Source organism: Chelonia mydas, chromosome 7 (assembly GCF_015237465.2).
Source record: "Chelonia mydas isolate rCheMyd1 chromosome 7, rCheMyd1.pri.v2, whole genome shotgun sequence".
In the NCBI taxonomy this organism is placed as follows: domain Eukaryota; kingdom Metazoa; phylum Chordata; order Testudines; family Cheloniidae; genus Chelonia; species Chelonia mydas.
This window is the reverse complement of record NC_057853.1, coordinates 95,055,544-95,075,424: the sequence shown is the minus strand read 5'-3', so window position 1 is coordinate 95,075,424 and position 19,881 is coordinate 95,055,544. Positions and strand designations below refer to the sequence as shown.

General features: G+C 40.3%; 1 protein-coding gene across 5 annotated transcripts in view; it reads right to left on the bottom strand.

Annotated features, from left to right (window-relative positions):
* Nucleotides 1-19,881, bottom strand: part of CFAP46 (cilia and flagella associated protein 46) — a 142,795-nt gene that overhangs the window by 36,701 nt on the left and 86,213 nt on the right. For all 5 annotated transcript variants that reach the window (XM_043551765.1, XM_043551768.1, XM_043551769.1 and 2 more), the window contains 8 exons: nt 14,632-14,780; nt 13,719-13,817; nt 13,251-13,380; nt 12,093-12,239; nt 10,391-10,591; nt 9,737-9,843; nt 4,324-4,506; nt 3,397-3,532 (listed from right to left, as the gene is read on the bottom strand). In XM_043551765.1, coding sequence (XP_043407700.1) covers nt 3,397-3,532; nt 4,324-4,506; nt 9,737-9,843; nt 10,391-10,591; nt 12,093-12,239; nt 13,251-13,380; nt 13,719-13,817; nt 14,632-14,780 — 1,152 coding nt within the window. The remainder of the gene's footprint in view (nt 1-3,396; nt 3,533-4,323; nt 4,507-9,736; nt 9,844-10,390; nt 10,592-12,092; nt 12,240-13,250; nt 13,381-13,718; nt 13,818-14,631; nt 14,781-19,881) is intronic.

Sequence of the window (19,881 nt, the reverse complement as noted above, 5' to 3'; positions counted from 1 at the left end):
GGTGAAGTTTATAATGGTCTTTAGTTCTTATCTGTGTCTTATTTTAGGGTTTATCTCACTGTGCATTCATAGTATTAGGGAGTGACCCATTTTGACTAGTTAGGTAACTATATAATGGTCTTCCCTTACCCTATATATTTCTGACAGATCTAGATATTATTTTTATATCATGACAAACCATACAGAAGGGTATATTTCTCACCTAATAACTTACTGTATGCTAGTTCAAAAAGAAAAGGGATATATTTCCTAATACCCAACACAATGCTTACTTCCCTTCCTTGACATTTCACTTCTAGCTGATCTAGACAATTCTAGCAGAGTAAGCCCCCACAGCAGGGAGGCACAATTCTTCTTGGTACTGTCTTAGCCAGGGAAGTGCTTTAGCCAAGTAACAGCTAACTGTGGTTTCAGAGTAGCAGCCGTATTAGTCTGTATCCGCAAAAAGAAAACGAGTACTTGTGGCACGTTAGAGACGAACAAATTTATTTGAGCATAAGCTTTCGTGAGTTATAGCTCACTTCATCTGCTGGAAATGGCCCACCTTGATTATCACTACAAAAGTTTTTTTTCCTCTCCTGCTGGTAATAGCTCACCTTACCTGATCACTCTCATTACAGTGTGTATGGTAACACCCATTGTTTCATGTTCTCTGTGTATATAAAATCTCCCCACTGTATCTTCCACTGCATGCATCCGATGAAGCGAGCTGTAGTTCATGAAAGCTTATGCGCAAATAATTTGTTAGTCTCTAAGGTGCCACAATTACTCCTTTTCTTTTAAGCTAACTGTGGTGTCCATCATAATTTATCATTTAACAGCAGAAATGTGTCTATGGGCTAAAAACAACTTGGACAAATGAAAGCAGCTATTCTTCAAAAATATGCTATCTGTACCATTTTTAGAAGTACTAGCAAAAGTCAACTTATCTCAGTATGTCAGACTTCTGAGGGGAAAGGTGGGGGAGGATTCTTACCCTCGTATAGATCCATTTGCAGGATTAGGACTTAACTATTTACTCTGTACTAAGGGCCAATTCTGCTCGCAATTACACATGTGCAACACTAACCGCTGTCTAAACAAACAGTTAGTGTGTGGCATAAAGGGGTGTCAATCTACCTTACACTAGAGTGCCACACACTAAGTTTCTGCGTGGACCCTTCATTAGAGTTGCACAGAAGTAAACTATGGATGGAATCTGGTTTCTCGTTTCATAATGAAAGTGAAGAAATGACAAACTGAAGTTATGGTATTTAACAGGAAAACTTGGTTTCATGTGCTCTGCTGGCAAAAGGCTTCTGAGTCTCAAACAATCAGGCATAACACTGGGTTAGGCAAATATAATAATACTCCTTTGAATACCTAAGCACATTTTTCACCTCACAGATTAGAAGGTGGTGTGCTAGGGGAGGGCAGATAGTCTATAGTGGAGGGAACTGGGGAAGTTTGGGCTCCCTGTTTTTTTGCCCTTGCCCAGTGCAGGTTACAACAGCCTGGAGACTACTCTAACTTTTGGCAGCTATAAGTAGTCCCCAGAGATCTGCTAGCTGAGATCTCTGGCATGAACTGGGAGCTGCAGGGAGGGAGGTGTAGGAACTAGCTATCCTTGCTCCATGCCCATTAGCATGCATTTCTAGGTGGTAGTTGTGAGCAGGGGCTGGCCATACTGTGCTACTCAAGTTGCACAAAGGAAGCAGAGTGGGCTGAAGAATCTAGCCCATAATATTTAGAATTGGGATAAATGAGAAATTCAGTTTCACATGGGAATTTTTTCTTTTCTGCCTTATATGAAGCATAAAATAAAATAAAGTCTTTTAAATTTTGTGACAAATTTATCCTGTGCTCATTTTTAAAAAAATTTAATTTCAACTTTTTTTATTTTCATTATCTGACAAATCATTTATTGAACTCTGGTGAACTGGTTTACAGCCTGATCAAAAACTGTCAATACAAATTCCTTTTAGTTTTTTTTAATCTGAGTTATGATGATTTTTCATTGTAAATGTCATATTTTTTCTTTTGAAAGGTTTGCGTGAAACCATCGTTTATCTTTTAGAATGTCTATTAGTTGGCATTCCTAATTTGCTTTTTCTTCCTCAAGTTTGCTGTAGTTTATTATGCAGGGTTTCAAATTTATGATGGATTTATAGTGAATGTTTGTGAGAATAATGTCAAATTCAGGTAGTTCTGTTTTTGATTGATTTCTTTAGTATCTGGATAAATATTGGAATTAAATGCTGAAAAAATAAGTGGGAAATTAGCTTACTTCAAAAGAAAGAATATTTTTGCAATGTTAGTATCTAATTTCCAGTCAAATTTTACAAAGAATGCTATTGGTGTAAAAATATTACAACAGGATTTCCAGGAAACAGGATTGGCAGTATTGCTTAGTGGACAGGGCACTGGACTGTGACTATGGAGACCTAGATTTGATTCCCAGCTCTGCCAGTGGCCTGCTGTGTGACTTTATACCAGAGGTGGGCAAACTACAGCCCGTGGGCCACATCCGGCCCGCGGGACCCTCCTGCCCGGCCCCTGAGCTCCTGGCCCAGGAGGCTCGCCCTCGGCCCCTCTCCCGCAGCCTCAGCTCACTGAGCTGCCCGCACAATGCTCTGGGTGGTGGGGCTGCGAGCTCCTGGGGCAGCGCAGCTGCAGATCCCGGCCTGACCCGGTGCTCTGTGCTGTGCGGTGGCATGGCTGGGTCCAGGGGGCGAGCGCAGCTGCAGCGCCGCCAGCCACCGGTGCTCCAGACAGCATGGTAAGGGAGCAGGGAGGGCGGGGGGTTGGATAGAGGGCTGGGGAGTTCAGGGGACGGGGGTGTGGATGAATGGGAGCAGGGTCCCTGGGGGGACAGTCAGGAAGGAGGAGGGGTTGGATGGGGCAGCAGGGAGCAGTCAGGAGCAGGGGTTCCAGGGGGCAGTCAGGAATGAGGGGGGGGTTTGGATGGGGCGGTGGGGGGCACTCAGGGGACAAGGAACGGGGGTGCTGGATGTTACAGGAGTCCCAGGAGAGGCGCATCAGGGGGCGAGAAGCTGGGGGGAGGGAGATAGGGAGTGGGGGCCGGGCTACACCTAGCTGTTTGGGGAGGCACAGCCTCCCCTAACCAGCCCTCCATACAATTTCCAAAACCTGATTCGGCCCTCAGATCAAAAGGTTTGCCCACCCCGCTTTAGACAAATCATCTCATCTCTCTGTGTCTCCATTTTTCCTTCCATCTTTTTTATGTCTTGTCTATTTAGAATCTAAACTCCTTTGGGCAGAGATTGTCTCTCACTTTGTACCCTGCCTGCCACAATGGGGCACCATCTCAGATGGGGACTGCAGGAATTTCTGTAATACAATTAATAATAATCCTAATTGAACAGATCTCGCATACAGTAAAAGTATCCCATTTACCTCGTGAAGTGGAAGCAAGCTCCAGATATTGTTAAACACTTCTTCTTCTTCATATACTGCTCTCTGAGCTAACTTGTATGCATCTAGATAACAACTATGTTTTTCTTCTTCATCTTCTGTATGTGTTGCAATTGTTCTGTAAAAAAGCAAAACAGAGTTTTACAAGAGTAGTAGTATAAAAGATTATTACTTCTATAATGCTATAAATATTCAAAATGCTCAACGAACAACTAACTTGCATTGTTTGTGTATATTGTTTAAGACTCAAATACAAAAAGTAAATATTTAAGCATTTACTTTTTAAAGGCCTTATTCTTGGAACAGGTTAAGTCCCTTCTGCAACATAAAGAGGACTTAAAGCGGCCCTAAATGGATAGCTGGAGAGTCTTCTGCCAGACGGTATGCCCCCGTGGCATAAGGCTAGCGTAGCTGGCTTTATTCTTCCCATTCTCCCAGTCTCTGAATAGGGGTGTCCTGGGGAAAGCTGGAAGTTGGAGCACACTGTGCTCTGGCAATCTCTAGCCATAACAGCAGACCATAGGGAATTGTTCAAGAGACATCAATGAAAGGAATCCTGTGGCTAATTTAACTTATGCCAAGGGTGCTGGTTCAGCAATCAAATGGCCCTAAAATAGAAAGAATCCTTGGTGCTTTATTCTGACCTCAAAGGTAGAGCACATAATCATAAATCTTGTGCGAACAGCTGCTACATGCATAGGAACAGTAAATCCTTGATTTTACAGAATATTTGTTGATATATTACATCAAGAATGACAATGTGAATCCAAAATCAGGATATAGAAGTAGGTGATATTATTAACCTTCATGCACTTTTTCCCAGACAGCTGAAATCTTACTCTAAATCAGCACCTGATGAGTATTTTAACTAAGGTGTAATAAACATTTCCAGCAAATGTGTAACTTTACCTGTGAATATTTGCACGTTCCAGCAGGATCTCAGCACTATGATCTTTATATCCATAACGAAGGAAGTCCTCTTCAATCTGAATTAATTCGTCATATGATTTCTGTAGCATACTTGATAACTGAGAGGACTCAGCATTAACCTTCATGAAATTTTGGGCATATTTTATTTGAATAAGTGTTCTCCTTTGGAGAATAATAGAATATATGCTAGCATGGGATTAAGAATTCTGATAAACAGTTCAAGTATCAACCTCATATTTGTGTCCAAAAACTGATGTATTATTTTATTTTCTGCCTCCCTTTCCATTTTTCTGTTTGTAATGGATAGGGAGGAGGACCCCTTCTAATTCTTTATATAATCTTAATATGCTTTAACAATTAGATGTAGTTTTAAAATAGAATACACAAAACATGACTTTCAGAAACAATGTTTCAACACCGTATGAGCGATGCCATGGTGCAATTATTAGATCCATATTCATTTAATACATTTACCTAGGCCTAAGCAGTCATTTAAAAGACAGCTAAATTAAGTCGTCCATATTCAGTTAAAATAAAAACTACTGGAGTGATTCTATAATTATAAGAAAAAGGAGACAACTGCATATGCTGTTTAAGAAAGAGAAATAAAGGTAAAGGTGGTGGAGTAGCACTGTATATCAATGATGAGGTAGAATGTAAAGAAATAAGAAGCGATGGGATGGATAAGACAGAGTCCGTCTGGGCAAAAATCACATTGGGGAAGAAAACTACTAGAGCCTCCCCTGTGATAGTACTTGGGGTGTGCTATAGACCGCTGGGATCTAATTTGGATATGGATAGAGACCTCTTTAATGTTTTTAATGAAGTAAATACCAGCGGAAACTGTGTGATCATGGGAGACTAACTACCCAGATATAGACTGGAGGACAAGTGCAAGTAATAATAATAGGGCTCAGATTTTCCTAGATGCAATAGCTGATGGATTCCTTCATCAAGTAGTTGCTGAACCGACTCAAGGGGATGCCATTTTAGATTTGGTTTTGCTGAGTAGCGAGGACCTCATAGAAGAAATGGTTGTAGGGGACAACTTTGGTTCAAGTGATCATGAGCTAATTCAGTTCAAACTGAACAGAAGGATAAACAAAAATAAATCCGCGACTAGGGTTTTTGATTTCAAAAGGGCTGACTTTCAAAAATTAAGTAAATTAGTTAGGGAAGTGGATTGGACTGAAGAATTTATGGAACTAAAGGCAGAGGAAGCCTGGGATTACTTCAAGTCAAAGCTGTAGAAGCTATCGGAAGCCTGCATCCCAAGAAAGGGGAAAAAATTCATAGGCAGGAATTGTAGACCAAGCTGGATGAGCAAGCATCTCAGAGAGGTGATTAAGAAAAAGCAGAAAGCATTCAGGGAGTGGGAAGGATCAGCAAGGAAAGCTACCTTATTGAAGTCAGAACATGTAGGGATAAAGTGAGAAAGGCTAAAAGTCAAGTAGAGTTGTACCTTGCAAAGGGAATTAAAACCAACAGTAAAAGGTTCTATAGCCATATAAATAAGAAGAAAACAAAGAAAGAAGAAGTGGGACCGCTAAACACTGAGGATGGAGTAGAAGTTAAGGATAATCTAGGCATGGCCCAATATCTAAACAAATACTTTGCCTCAGTCTTTAATAAGGCTAATGAGGATCTTAGCGATAATGGTAGCATGACAAATGGGAATGAGGATATGGAGGTAGATATTACCATATCTGAGGTAGAAGCGAAACTCAAACAGCTTAATGGGACTAAATCAGGGGGCCCAGATAATCTTCATCCAAGAATATGAAAGGAATTGGCACATGAAGTTGCAAGCCCATTAGCAAGAATTTTTAATGAATCTGTAAACTCAGGGGTTGTACCGTATGACTGGAGAATTGCTAACATAGTTCCTATTTTTAAGAAAGGAAAAAAAAAGTGATCCGGGTAACTACTGGCCTGTTAATTTGACATCTGTAGTATGCAAGGTCTTGGAAAAAATTTTGAAGGAGAAAGTAGTTAAGGACATTGAGGTCAATGGTAAATGGGACAAAATACAACATGATTTTACAAAAGGTAGATCGTGCCAAACCAACCTGATCTCCTTCTTTGAGAAGGCAACAGATTTTTTAGACAAAGGAAATGCGGTGGATCTAATTTACCTCAATTTCAGTAAGGCATTTGATACGGTGCCACATGGGGAATTATTAGTTAAATTGGAAAAGATGGGGATCAATATGAAAATTGAAAGGTGGATAAGGAATTGGTTAAAGGGGAGACCACAGCGGGTCATACTGAAAGATGAACTGTCAGACTGGAGGGAGGTTACCAGTGGAGTTCCTCAGAGATCGGTTTTGGGACCAATCTTTTTATTACTGACCTCGGCACAAAAAGTGGGAGTGTGCTAATAAAGTTTGTGGATGATACAAAGCTGAGAGGTATTGCCAATTTAAAGAAGGACCGGGATATCATACAGGAGGATCTGGATGACCTTGTAAACTGGAGTAATAGTAATAGGATGAAATTTAATAGTGAGAAGTGTAAGGTCATGCATTTAGGGATTAATAACAAGAATTTTAGTTATAAGCTGGGGACGCATCAATTAGAAATAACAGAGGAGGAGAAGAACTTGTAGTATTGGTTGACCACAGGATGACTATGAACCGCCAATGTGATATGGCCGTGAAAAAAGCTAATGCGGTCTTGGGATGCATCAGGCGAGGTATTTCCAGTAGAGATAAGGAGGTGTTAGTACCGTTATACAAGGCACTGGTGAGACCTCATCTGGAATACTATGTGCAGTTCTGGTCTCCCATGTTTAAGAAGGATGAATTCAAACAGGAACAGGTAAAGAGAAGGGCTACTAGGATGATCCGAGGAATGGAAAACCTGTCTTATGAAAGGAGACTCAAGGAGTTTGGTTTGTTTAGCCTAACCAAAAGAAAGTTGAGGGGAGATATGATTGCTCTCTATAAATATATCAGAGGAATAAATACCGGAGAGAGAGAGGAATTATTTAAGCTCAGTACCAATGTGGACACAAGAACAAATGGATATAAACTGGCCATTGGGAAGTTTAGACTTGAAATTAGATGAAGGTTTCCAACCATCAGAGGAGTGAAGTTCTGGAATAGCCTTCCAAGGGAAGCAGTGGGGGCAAAAGACCTATCTGGCTTCAAGATTAAGCTCGATAAATTCATGGAGGAGAGCGTATGATGGGATAACATGATTTTGGCAATTAATTGATCGTTTACTATTCATGGTAAATAGGCCCAATGGCCTGTGATGGGATGTTAGATGGGGTGGGATCTGAGTTACTATAGAGAATTCTTTCCTGGGTATCTGGCTGGTGAATCTTGCCCACATGCTCAGAGTTCAGCTGATTGCCATATTTGGGGTCGAGAAGGAATTTTCCTCCAGGGCAGATTGGAAGAGGCCCTGGTGGTTTCTTGCCTTCCTCTGCAGCATGGGGCTCGGGTCACTTGCTGGAGGATTCTCTGCACCTTGAAGTCTTTCAACCATGATTTGAGGACTTCAATAGCTCAGACATAGGTGAGAGATTTATTGCAGGAGTGGGTGGACGAGATTCTGTGGCCTGCATTGTGCAGGTCAGACTAGATGATCATAATGGTCCCTTCTGACCTTAATATCTTTGTGTCTATATGAACGGTAAAATGAAAAGAGACAGCCCTTAGTCTGATAGACAGGGCTGTCCTTAGAGGGGTGCAGGGTCCAGGGCGGAAGTGATGGATTCATCTCTTCCGGGACTGACCATGCCGGCCAATTGCACCGGCCCGCGGGACCCCCAAAGTGCTGGGCGCGGAGCCGTCGCCCCGATTCGCCCCACCCAAGGGACAGCTTTGCTGATAGTTTTGTATAGTCTTCTTAGCTGAAAAAAATTCAAGTAAGAAAAGGACCCAGTTAATAGTTCCATTATATCTTGCCCATATAATACAAAAGCTACTGGACTTTGGAAATTTTTTTTATTGATCTGAATATTATGGACATCCCTCCTCTTCCTACCCACCCAAATTCATACTTTAACATCTCAAACAACATCTTTCAAGGAACATGATTTAAAATATATAACAGAGGGTAAAATAAATATGGGTTTTACTATCACCAAATTAACCCTTACGGTATGTCTACATTTGAGTTGGGAGATGTGAATTCCAGCTTGGGTAGACATACCTGTGCTTACTCTGCTTGAGCTAGTGCACTAAAAATAGCAGTGTAGCCTGGGTAGTAGCATGGGCATCAGCTCAAGCTTTTATCCAGCGTAAGTTCCCAGGGGGTCCAAGTGGATTTTTATTTTGGTGCTTAGCCTGAGCTGCTGCTCAGGTTATCCCAGCTACATTGCTATTTTTAGCATGCTTGTTCTAGCAGAACGAGCATGGGTACATCTATGTGAGCAGGGAATCACACCTCCCAGCTCAAATGTAGATGTATGCTCTGTTTCAGGGTTTAAATTCACAGGGCAAAGGGCGTTAAAAATTAACACTATCAGAAGAAGTTAACTAAAGAAAACACACTTAAGCATGCATAGAAATATTGAAGTAAAGTTGGGTTGAATGATAAATGACATCCATATTCCTATCGAAAAGTCATAAAATAGGTTATTTCTTACACAGATGTTCTGGGCTGGATCCTCAGCTAGAATAGACCAGCACTGCCATGGAGAATTTGAGAAGGGACAGTAGTCAAACCCACAGTGTAAGCTGTTATTTGCTTCCCAATGAGGAAAACGGCATCATTAAGCTAAGAACTCAGTCCTTCATTCCAATGGGGATGTTTTGAAATTTGCCTTTATTCAAAAAATGTTCTCTCAGACTGACAACCTTCCCCAGAGGAAAAATTCTAGAATGTGAATCTTTTGAGCATCATTACTTGATGGCTTGTGGCTACTATAACACTTTGTGGTACATGCTTATTAAACAGCACACTGACGTCTATAAAAAAAAACGACCTGTGATTCATATATAACAATTTAAATGACAAAACTGGCAGAAGGAAAGAAGCAAGGCCTACTCATTAGATCAGGACATTGGGTGTTAGGACTCGTGATTCCTGATTCTACTAGAAATATTAACCAAGTGTATAAAAATATAACATGATATATGAGACAATGTCTTTAAGGTGTTTTCAGCTTCTTGGAGGAAAAACACTATATAGTTACAAAGTAGTAGCTGGACAAAAAAAACATATGACGGATACACTCAGGGAATAGTAAATTGTATAAAAAACTCTGATGACAGAATGTCCATAGCAAAGGCAAACAACTTTATAATTTTAAAATTTACATCTAAAGTAAAGAAGCTTCTTTACTAAACATAACATATATAGCTAGTATCATATCCCCCAAAAAACAAATACTACAGACATAATGCATATATATATAATAAATTATATAAAAAGTTACCTGGCTTCAAGGGATGCAATTATAAAACCCAGGTCAGACTTTCTGTTAGGTCTCTCCTCTAACGTAGATCTAAACACCTTCACAGTTTTTTGTAAAATTTTGCATGCCTGCAGATAACATTATAATATATGTAACTGTCTTTTTATATTTCTATATATGTTAACCATTATTTTAGAACACACAATTGAGAAGAAAATCTTTGTTATTTTTTCCTAATATTCTCCAAGATTATGGAACTTATCTTGTACAATTTGCTCAGAATTTTAAAAAGTAACAGTATAGACAGGACTAAATTTAATTAACTATACTGATTTAATTAATCTATAAATATTCACCTAGGGACAGATTCTGATGCCCTTATGCTCGTTGAGTAGCACATTACTCCACCACTAGCCACACTGGGTTAAATAAGACTACTCACTGAGTGAAGGCTTGTCTACACATGACAGTAAATCCAGAATTAGATAGGGTGTGAATTTAAAGCTGATTAACTATTCCTGATTAGCTCCATGTGTGGACACTCTTGAGAATACAGCACTCTTATTCCAGAATAAGAGCATCCACACATGGAGTTAATCAAGAAGAACTATTCTGGAACAGTTTCCTGTGTAGACTGTACTGGGAAAGGGAACAATATCCATTTTATTTTCTTACCACTCTCTCTTTTCCTTCCTTATCTTCCTCTAGAACTGCCTGTATGAGACTCAGAGTGCTATTGTACCAAAACTGTTCATTTCCTCCTATCAGTTGTGCCTTCTCAAGAAGTGCCTTAGCTTGCCCATGGTTCTTTTCCAGGTTAGCCAGTACAGCAAGAAGGTACAAGCATCTTGACACTGCATGTATGTCATTCATTTCCTAGGGGGAAAAAAGATATTTCAGATATATTTAAAAGCAGAGATTCTACCTTGTCCTAGTAACATTTAAAGACAAATACTGGGATAGGCACTGAAGCACAAAATCAGTGAGAGTTTTGTGCATGTATCTGGCAGAAGAATTTGCTCTTTAGCATTCATGCTACTTCCTAATGCTTTTTCAGGCTACAAAAATTTGCCAGCTCATTTTAAGCATATTTTCTATTCCAAACTATTGCCTATTTTCCTTTATCTCCCCAAGTGGATTCTTCTACACCATAGGTAAAATAAATCCTCTTTTTCCCTTTTATTAGATATTATACGTTCTGTTGTCAGAATCTGAGGCAGAAGAAATGTGATCACAGAGAAGAGTTTCAATGGGTCATATCCTCAGCTGGTCTCAATCAGCATTTCTCCACTGACTTCAATAAAGCCCTGCTGATTTATATGAGTTGTGAACCTGGCCCAGTATCTTTTATGGTATAACAAGATATTTTTTCATTTCACTGGACTTTGTTCACTGCCCAATACTAAATTCATGCTGTATGTAAAAGAAAAAATATTTGTTTAAAATATGATTAAAAATAATAGTTGATATTTGTATTTGTCTAAAAATATAAAGACTCATTTGAAATGATGATGAAGGGCAGAAACAACTATGACAGATTAACATGATTTTCATGAGGAGAAAGCCACATTGCACGCTGGAGAGCAGCAGGATGTAACAAGACAGGACTTAAAGATATCTTTCATGCAGATCCTTTACATATTGAATTGGCAGGGGTCAGACTGGTGAGTGCATGGTAGCACTGTACTTAAGCTCTGCTCAAAATTATAAGTCACACCCCCACCCCTGCGCACACACTATTCCTGCATAACTGGATGTTTGTTTCTTTTATTTTAAAAAAAGACCAGCAGTGAAACAATTAGCAATATTGACTTCATATTGCCATAACTAGGTTTCAGAGTTATCACACACACTGAGATGAGTAGGGGCAGGTCACATCTCTCAAGAGCAAATATTGAACTCCCACGCAATAGCTAAATAAACAGATCCTGGATTGATACATTGCTTCCAGTAGTACTAGAGGAGCATACACAGCTGCTGCCACTACTTCACAGGGTGCATTGCATGCTCCATCCTATGCCCCCTCAGCTGTTAGGACAGCCTCTAGAGGGTAAGAGTTAAAGTTTTTGGGTGTCATAAGTCTGAATCTCCATACTTTCAAATGTTCGGGTTTCTTTTAAGTTCTTTTAAATACAAGACCTAGGTTTCTAATGGATGTAGTCTTTTTTAAAGTAACTTCAGAGTTCTTTTAAGGATTTTGTAGCTTTAAGTATATGATATATACTCTCAGTTTTACAAGGTTTATAAATTTAAACTCTGAGAGGTAATTTTCCAGCCTTTGGACAGTGTTTTTGCATTTTGACTACCATTAACATAAGTGACATTTTAATCATGCTAAACATTTTGTTTTTACAAGCTTGAATTATTTCTGATTGACCTGTGTTGCACTGTGTGCCTCTGAAAGGAGTAGCCTTGCTGGTTGATATAAACCCAGCTGAATTAGTACTTCAGCTTTGTCAATCCACAGGTATGGGAAAGAAAGTCCACTCAGCCCTTTTCCAGTTACTGCATCTAACTCCAAAATCTGAAAAATAATAAAACTTTAAATTATTACAGTCTTTCAGAAAATTAATCCAAATTAATATTGAAAACCCTACTTAATATTATACCTCATATTCATCTGACTATTTTATAACCTAGAAATTAGAACTTAAACTATAGTAGAAAATGTGTTTACTGGGGCATTTGGACTTCACAGAACACAAAAAGAATTTGCATAACAAATGTATAAGATAAATGCAATACTGTAACTGACTTTTGGGTAGTGAAAATAATTTAGATTCTGTACTGTCCAGAAACAAAACTAAGATGGGAGAAGTTAACTTATTTTGTCCAGAACTAAGAGAGAAACAGGAGAAGAATATGTGAGAGTTAAATGAGCGGGTTGAGGAGGAAGTCACTAATAAGATGGAAGAACTCGTGGGAGCAGAGGGAGAGGAAGATAATGAAGTAATACAGGGAAAAAGAGGAATGAAATGCAAATGAAGAGAGGAGTGGAGGAAAGCAACAAGAAAACATGGGATTATTTTGTAAGACTAAAGTTAGGGGAGAGGAGAATTAGAGCTGGAATGTATCTCTTCAGAGCTGCTTGCAGGGGGAGTGAAAACAGTATCCAGTGATGTCAGTGGAGGGAAAAGAAAAAAGAGAAGAGTGATATTAGAGATGGGAGCTCCTTTTCCTGTTCCTCGATCTTTGCTGTTGAGCTGGGCTAGCCTTAGAGAAACAATATCACTGCCAGATACTGGAAAGAGCAGCAGTCAGTGGCTTTAAATACAGCTCCCGTTCTTCTTGCTCTGCGTCAGTTCTTGATGATGAGCAACTTCAACTCACATCAACTCACATGCTGGTAACCTAGGTCAGAGGAACCTAAGTAGCATACAATTTTAAAGAACATCTAAGGTTCAAGAAATATGGTTCCTACAGTTGAAAACTGTAACTGATTGAAATCAATAGTGTATCATAATCTGTCTAGAAAAAACACAGTGAAAATAGAAACTTTGTTCAATATAGCATGTGTGGAATTGAATTAAATAACCTTTTCCTTTGCAGTAAGTGAGTTCTTATATCCATTATTATGTGATTTGGTACATTCAAATAATCCACTTCTTTCCTCCTCCTTAGGTTGCACATTTTCCCCATTTTTTAATGCAATCTCTTGTCTATACCTAAATTGTAGTGGCAGAGGGGAGGGAAGGAAATTAAAAATATTGTTTAAAATATCTTTAATCTGAAGTGTTATTATACTACACAGATTTATGACAGTAATTCTGTAAATTTGTGTGAAATGCTTCATAGACAATGTTGTGCTGTGTCACAAGTATATTAAAAGTGGTGCTAGGAAATGGTGTTTTAAAAATAAAATTATTATCATTCTAACTTTATAATGCGCTGCATAGTTTCCATGTTACCAGATGACTAGATGACTTCTCCAGGTCCGTACCGGTCCTATGATTCTATGAAAACAAAAAAGCTACACAAAGTGCATTGCAATAAAAACACATACTTTGCCTGTTCCACTTCGTTAAGGTATGCTTCTCCAACTGCTTTCTCATGATATGAGAATGCCTGACTCAATTTTATATCTGAACATATCAGGGAGATTCTGTGAAAATAAAAAGATTAGTGTGCATAATGATCACAAAAATGAAAATATTGCCTGATAGAAACAAAATTTCTGAAAAAGTGTATTTTTATGCTTTCCATTTTTTTTTTTTTGGTAACTTTGACTAATATAGCCAATAACAACAGAATTCTGTGAAGTTTAAATCTGGAAAAAATTCAATACATTTTGGAGAAAGTTTTTAACATCTAACATGTTAGGTCCCTAACAGATTTTATGCTCTTAACAGAAGCATAAAAAAAAGTGGGGAGCTGAGAATTTTTGCCATCTGAAAATGTACCCCTTAAAAAGAGAATTGTTGCTTCAACTGTGCATGCAAATCTGAGTATAGCAGTTACAGAGAAAGACATAACTACTCAATACATCGTGGGGGTGCAAGCAGGGATGCTTGGCTTCAAACTATGTTAAACTATTTAACCAGTATGTCTCTTTTCAAAAAAATGAAGTTGTTTCCTAATTCTTCAGCGTTAAAAGAACTACAAAAACACTTTTCATTTGGAGATTTGCCTAATCCTGTAAACACTTACTTTGGGACATAGCACTTAATAATATAGGTACCTTTATCGGATTTCATGCGAGAAAAGAAAGAACAAACCATGCTGAATATTGTTAAACATTATGTATGTTAATAAAGAGAACAAATCAATTTTAAAATCATGAACAAGGTAAAACAATGTAAATCATAAAAGGGATGGTTTACATAGTGTAATTGAGGATCAGTGAACAAAACGGAGGGGACTGGTAAGGCTTTTCATAAACATCTCCCATTTAGCCAAAGCAAGTAACTTATACAAACCGAAGATGGTAGAGATCAGACAGACTTTTACTTTCCACAACATCGTGAGCAATAACCTCAGCCAGCTGAAAGATGGGAAGAGTAAGGTGGTTGCAAGAAATTTTCTGCAGCTCCTTAGCCAAAAGGTCCATAAAATATAAAGTGTAAGTCTAAAAATAATAAAACAAATAATAAATTCTGTACCAATTATTGGTATTTTTAATTTAAACTATACATTCTTCTTTCTTCAACTGTACAAGCTAAACAAAAAATCATGACATAAATCTTATCCTCCAGACATACATATGGCTGTATTAAGACATGCTTAATTGGACTTCAGTCTTTGATGCCAAACAGATCAGAATTTTACAATTCTAAGTTTTGAGCCACTGAAATACCTCACTTACAGCTCCCTGTGCAGATCGCTGGTTAGTGCTTTAAAAGACAAAAAGAGTATTAAAGAAAATAGTCAGCACTTAGCTAAGGAACTGGCAGACAATCACTAACTCCCCTATTTCTCCCCACAAAAAGCTGATGTAAAAAGATATGTAGGGAGCAGTAACTGAATGCAACTCTGAACCCAAGTGCAGGCAAAGAGGGACTGAGGAAATGAGAGTTATTTGGTAATGAGTTGTACAAGAAAGCAAACATGTACTTCCTCCTGGTATGGAAGATGACTTTTGAAGTTCTGACCTCTAATGAACCAGAGCTATGAGACCCAGGAAGTGGGCCACCTGTTACCACTAGCATTTTGATGAAGAGGTTACTCATGTTGTAGAGTAAATGGAGTTCTTCAAGATGTGTGTCACTGTGAGTGCTCCACTTCAGGTGAGCTTTCTTTGACTGGAGATTTTGGTAACAGTGCCCATTTGACCCAGGCAAGCACCCCACACATTTTCATGACCTGCACTGAGGTTACATGGGGCAATGTGGGCAAACTGCCTTCAGTTCCTCCTCCATTGCAAAGTCTCACTATGGAGACTCTGAAGCAGAGGGGAAGGAGGGAGGGTAGAGGAGCACCCAAAAGGACACACATCTTGAAGAATTCCAGTTACTGCACAACGTGAGTAACCTCTCCTTTTTTGAGTAGTGTGCCTGTGGGTGCACCACTTCAGGTGATTCCCAAAGAATACCCCCTCTAAGGAGGTGCAAGGTTCAGAGCAGAGTCCAATACAGAAGAGGGAACTGCACTGCCTACAGTTGCATTTGATCTTGTGGCAGGCACCACGGCACAATGACTAGACAAGGTATGCAAGAGGACCATGTTGCTGCTTTACAGTTGTCTGCAATGGATATCTCCTTATGTCAGGCTATAGAAGTAGAAAGTGCTATAGTGGAATGTGCTATCATTCTTGAAGGGGGTTGAAGCTGAGCTTGGTCATAACAAATCTTAATACATCCAGAGATCCACTTTGATAACCTCAAATAACCAAATAACCAAACCCTTCTGTCCACAATGGAGACAAATAGTCAAGGAGATCTTCTAAAAGTTGTGGCCCTATCTAAGTAAAAAGCTAAGGCTCTCCTACCATCTAGGGTATGGAACATGGTTTCTTGACAAGCCTGAATGTGGTTTTGGGGAAAAAACCTGGGAGATGAATAGTCTGATTAACTCCAAGGACGCCTTCGGTAAAAATCTGGAATGGGCCTTCAGCGATACTTTCTCTCTGGTGAATGGGGCAAAGGGGGCGTGGAGTGTTTCCCATTAAAGCCCCCAGTTCTCCAGCCATTAAAGCTCCCAATTCTCTAGTTATAGCTACCAAGAAAGCCATCTTCATTGACAGATCTAACAAAGAATATGTAGCTGGTGGCTCACAGGCAATTAAGGACTATGTTCTGGTCCCAGCTAGAGCAGCGCCTCTGATTTGTGGGAAGAGATTTGACAAACCTCTTAGGAATCTTACCATGGCTTGGTGATGAAGAGTGGAAAAAACAAAAGCAACTGTGTGTAAATGAAAGGTAGTTATTGCTTCTAAAGGGTTCCCCAATAGAGTTCACAGAAAACACACTATGTTTCCAATTCCAACAAGTAATCCAATACTCTGAGAAGGGAGGAAAGAATAGGTGAAATCTGATGACTGCTACACCAAAGAGAATAATGCTTCCATTTCTGGAGATAAGTATTTCTTGTAGCTTCTTTTCTACTGTTTAATAAAATGTGTTGTACCTCTGATGAACAGGAAACTTCTTCTATTCCTAGATTCATTGAGGAACCATGCTTGGAGCCTCAGAACCTGCGGGCTGCAGTGAAGTGTTCAACTGAGTCAGGAGGAGAGAAGTGATCGGAAGTCTCCAATGAGGGCAAGAGGTTAGTCTGATTAGGTAGGAATACCAAATTTGTCTTGGCTACGTTGGTGCAATCACTATGACCCTGACCTGACCCTGGTTGAGGACCTTTAACAGTAACAGTGTTGCTGGAGATACACAGAGAAGTCCCTTCTTCCTTGAGATGAGAAAATATCTCCTAGGGGCTGGGGATTGAGACCCCCTCTGGAACAACAGCTGATGCATTTTGCTTTAGCTACCATGGCAAACTGATTGACCGCCAAGACTCTCCAGACTAGGAATATCATGTGGAGGATTTGGGAGTTTAATTCCCATTCGTAATTTCAAGATAAATGTCTGCTGTCGTCATCTGCCATGGTGTTCTGAATACCTGGGAGATATGAAGCTAAGATGACTATCTGCCAATTGCACAATCTTATTGCTTCAGCACAGAGAGGTGGGGAACGTACTCCTCTCTGACAGTGACATAATATATGCATGCCACATTGTCTGTCATTATCTTTATAGACTGGGACCTAATTAGCAGTAGGAAGTGTAAGCAAGCATTTTTGACTACTCTCAATTCCGGTAGTCACCATTTGCTCTGAACCAGATGTATCCTCCAACCCAAAAATGAAGTGTTGGATGTTATGACTGTCACAGACAGATTCTGGAAGAATGGAACACCTGCACATGTTTGAGCTGGGTCCTTCCACCAGTTCAGTGTTTGTATAACCCACTGGGGGAACAGATAGTAACCTGTCTAGACTGTGCTTTCTTGGTTTGTAAACCATTTGCAGTCATCCCTGTAGACTTCTGAGATGTAGTCTGGCAAGTTACACTATGAAGACACAAGCTGACATGTGTCCAAGCAGCTGAAGACAACCTCCTACTGTTACTTGAGGACTTCCCTGAATCCTGGATATGAGATTTGTTACAGCAAGAAGTCTGCTGCTCTGTCTGTCAGTGCATCCAGGAAAGCTCCTATGAAGTCTAGATGCTGTGTTAGAATAAAAATGGACTTTCTGGGATTTATCTGGGAGGCCCAGGCTGCCAAACAGAGTATACATCATCTTTATTGCTGCCAACACTTCCTGACATGATGTGCCCCGATCAGTCAATTGTTCAGATAAGGTAAAACTACTATATCCAAATGATATAGGTGGGTGGTGACTACCACCAGAATCTTTGAGGATATTCTTGGGGAGAAGATAGATTGAAAGAAAGCACCCTGTATGGGCAGCGCTCGTTGTTGATCAAAAACTGAAGAAATCTTTTGTGTGAAGGGTAAATAGCAACATGAAAGTGTGAGAGTCTTGTTGGCTAAGAGTCATTGTCATAAATATAAAGGGAAGGGTAAACACCTTTAAAATCCCTCCTGGCTAGAGGAAAAACCCTTTCACCTGTAAAGGGTTAAGAAGCTAGGATAACCTCACTGTCACCTGACCAAAATGACCAATGAGGAGACAAGATACTTTCAAAAGCTGGGGGGAGGAAGAAACAAAGCCTCTCTCTCTGTCTGTGTGATGCTTTTGCCAGGGACAGAACAGGAATGGAGTCTTAGAACTTAGTAAGTAATCTAGCTAGATATGCGTTAGATTCTGATTTCTTTAAATGGCTGAGAAAACAAGCTGTGCTGAATGGAATGTAGATTCCTGTTTTTGTGTCTTTTTGTAACTTAAGGTTTTGCCTAGAGGGATTCTCTATGTTTTGAATCTGATTACCCTGTGAGGTATTTACCATCCTGATTTTACAGAGGTGATTCTTTTTACTTTTTCTTCTATTGAAATTCTTCTTGTAAGAATCTGAATGCTTTTTCATTGTTCTTAAGATCCAACGGTTTGGATCTGTGTTCACCTATGCAAATGGGTGAGGATTTTTATCAAACCTTCCCCAGGAAAGGGGGTGTAAGGTTTGGGAGGATTCTGGGGGGAAAGATGTTTCCAAACGGGCTCTTTCCCAGTTATATACCTGTTAGATGTTTGGTGGTGGCAGTGATAAAGTCCAAGGGCAAAAGGTAAAATAGTTTGTACCTTGGGGAAGTTTTAACCTAAGCTGGTAAAAGTAAGCTTAGGAGGGGTTCATGCAGGTCCCCACATCTGTACCCTACAGTTCAGAGTGGGGAAGGAACCTTGACAGTCACAAACCAATCTCCTAATTTTAACGAGGGAATTATTGCTGCAAGGGTTGCCATCTAAATTCCTCTAAGCTGAACAGCTGCATAGCAGCCTATTAAGTGCTGTGCAGGTGCTCAGGGCTGTGGCAGGGAGAGGTGCCTCTCCCCCAACCCTGGAGCTGCTGCAGCAGGGAGAGGTGCCTCTCCCCCAGCCCCAACCCAGCCTGGCCCCGGAGCTTCTGCAGCGGGGAGAGACCCCTTGCCCGCCCCCTCCAGCCCAGTGCTGCTGTGGGGAGAGAGAGATGGGGGGAGTCCTCTCTCCCTGCCATAGCCCCTCATCCCCAGCCCCACCCCCAGAGCTGCACCCCCCTGCATCCCAACCCTGTGCCCCAGACCTGAGCTCCTCATCGCTGGCCCCACCCCAGAGGCCGCACCCCCGGCCAGAGCCCTAACCCCCTGCACCCTAACCCTCTGCCCCAGCCCTAAGCCCCCTCCCACACTCCGAAACCTTTGGCCCACCCCCATCACATGAATTTTGTTATGTGCACCAATATGGAGGTGATGTGTCACACATCACCTCCAGTGCACCAATATGGAGGTGATGTGTGACACATCACCTCCATATTGGTGCACATAACAAAATTCATTCTGCACATGTGTGGGAAAAATTAGAGGGAATGCTGATCACCATCCTGAATTTCTGCTGTTTTACATATCTGAGGAGGGCCCAAATGGAGGCATTCATGTGTGTTCCTGCCATGTGGGTTCCATCTGGGATCTATCTTGCTGTAGTACGTCAGTATAAGAGGGACAGCAACGTGTACGGGAATAGATAAGGGAACCCTAGACAGATACATGAGAGTCCGAAGATTCCTCCTTCACATACACCA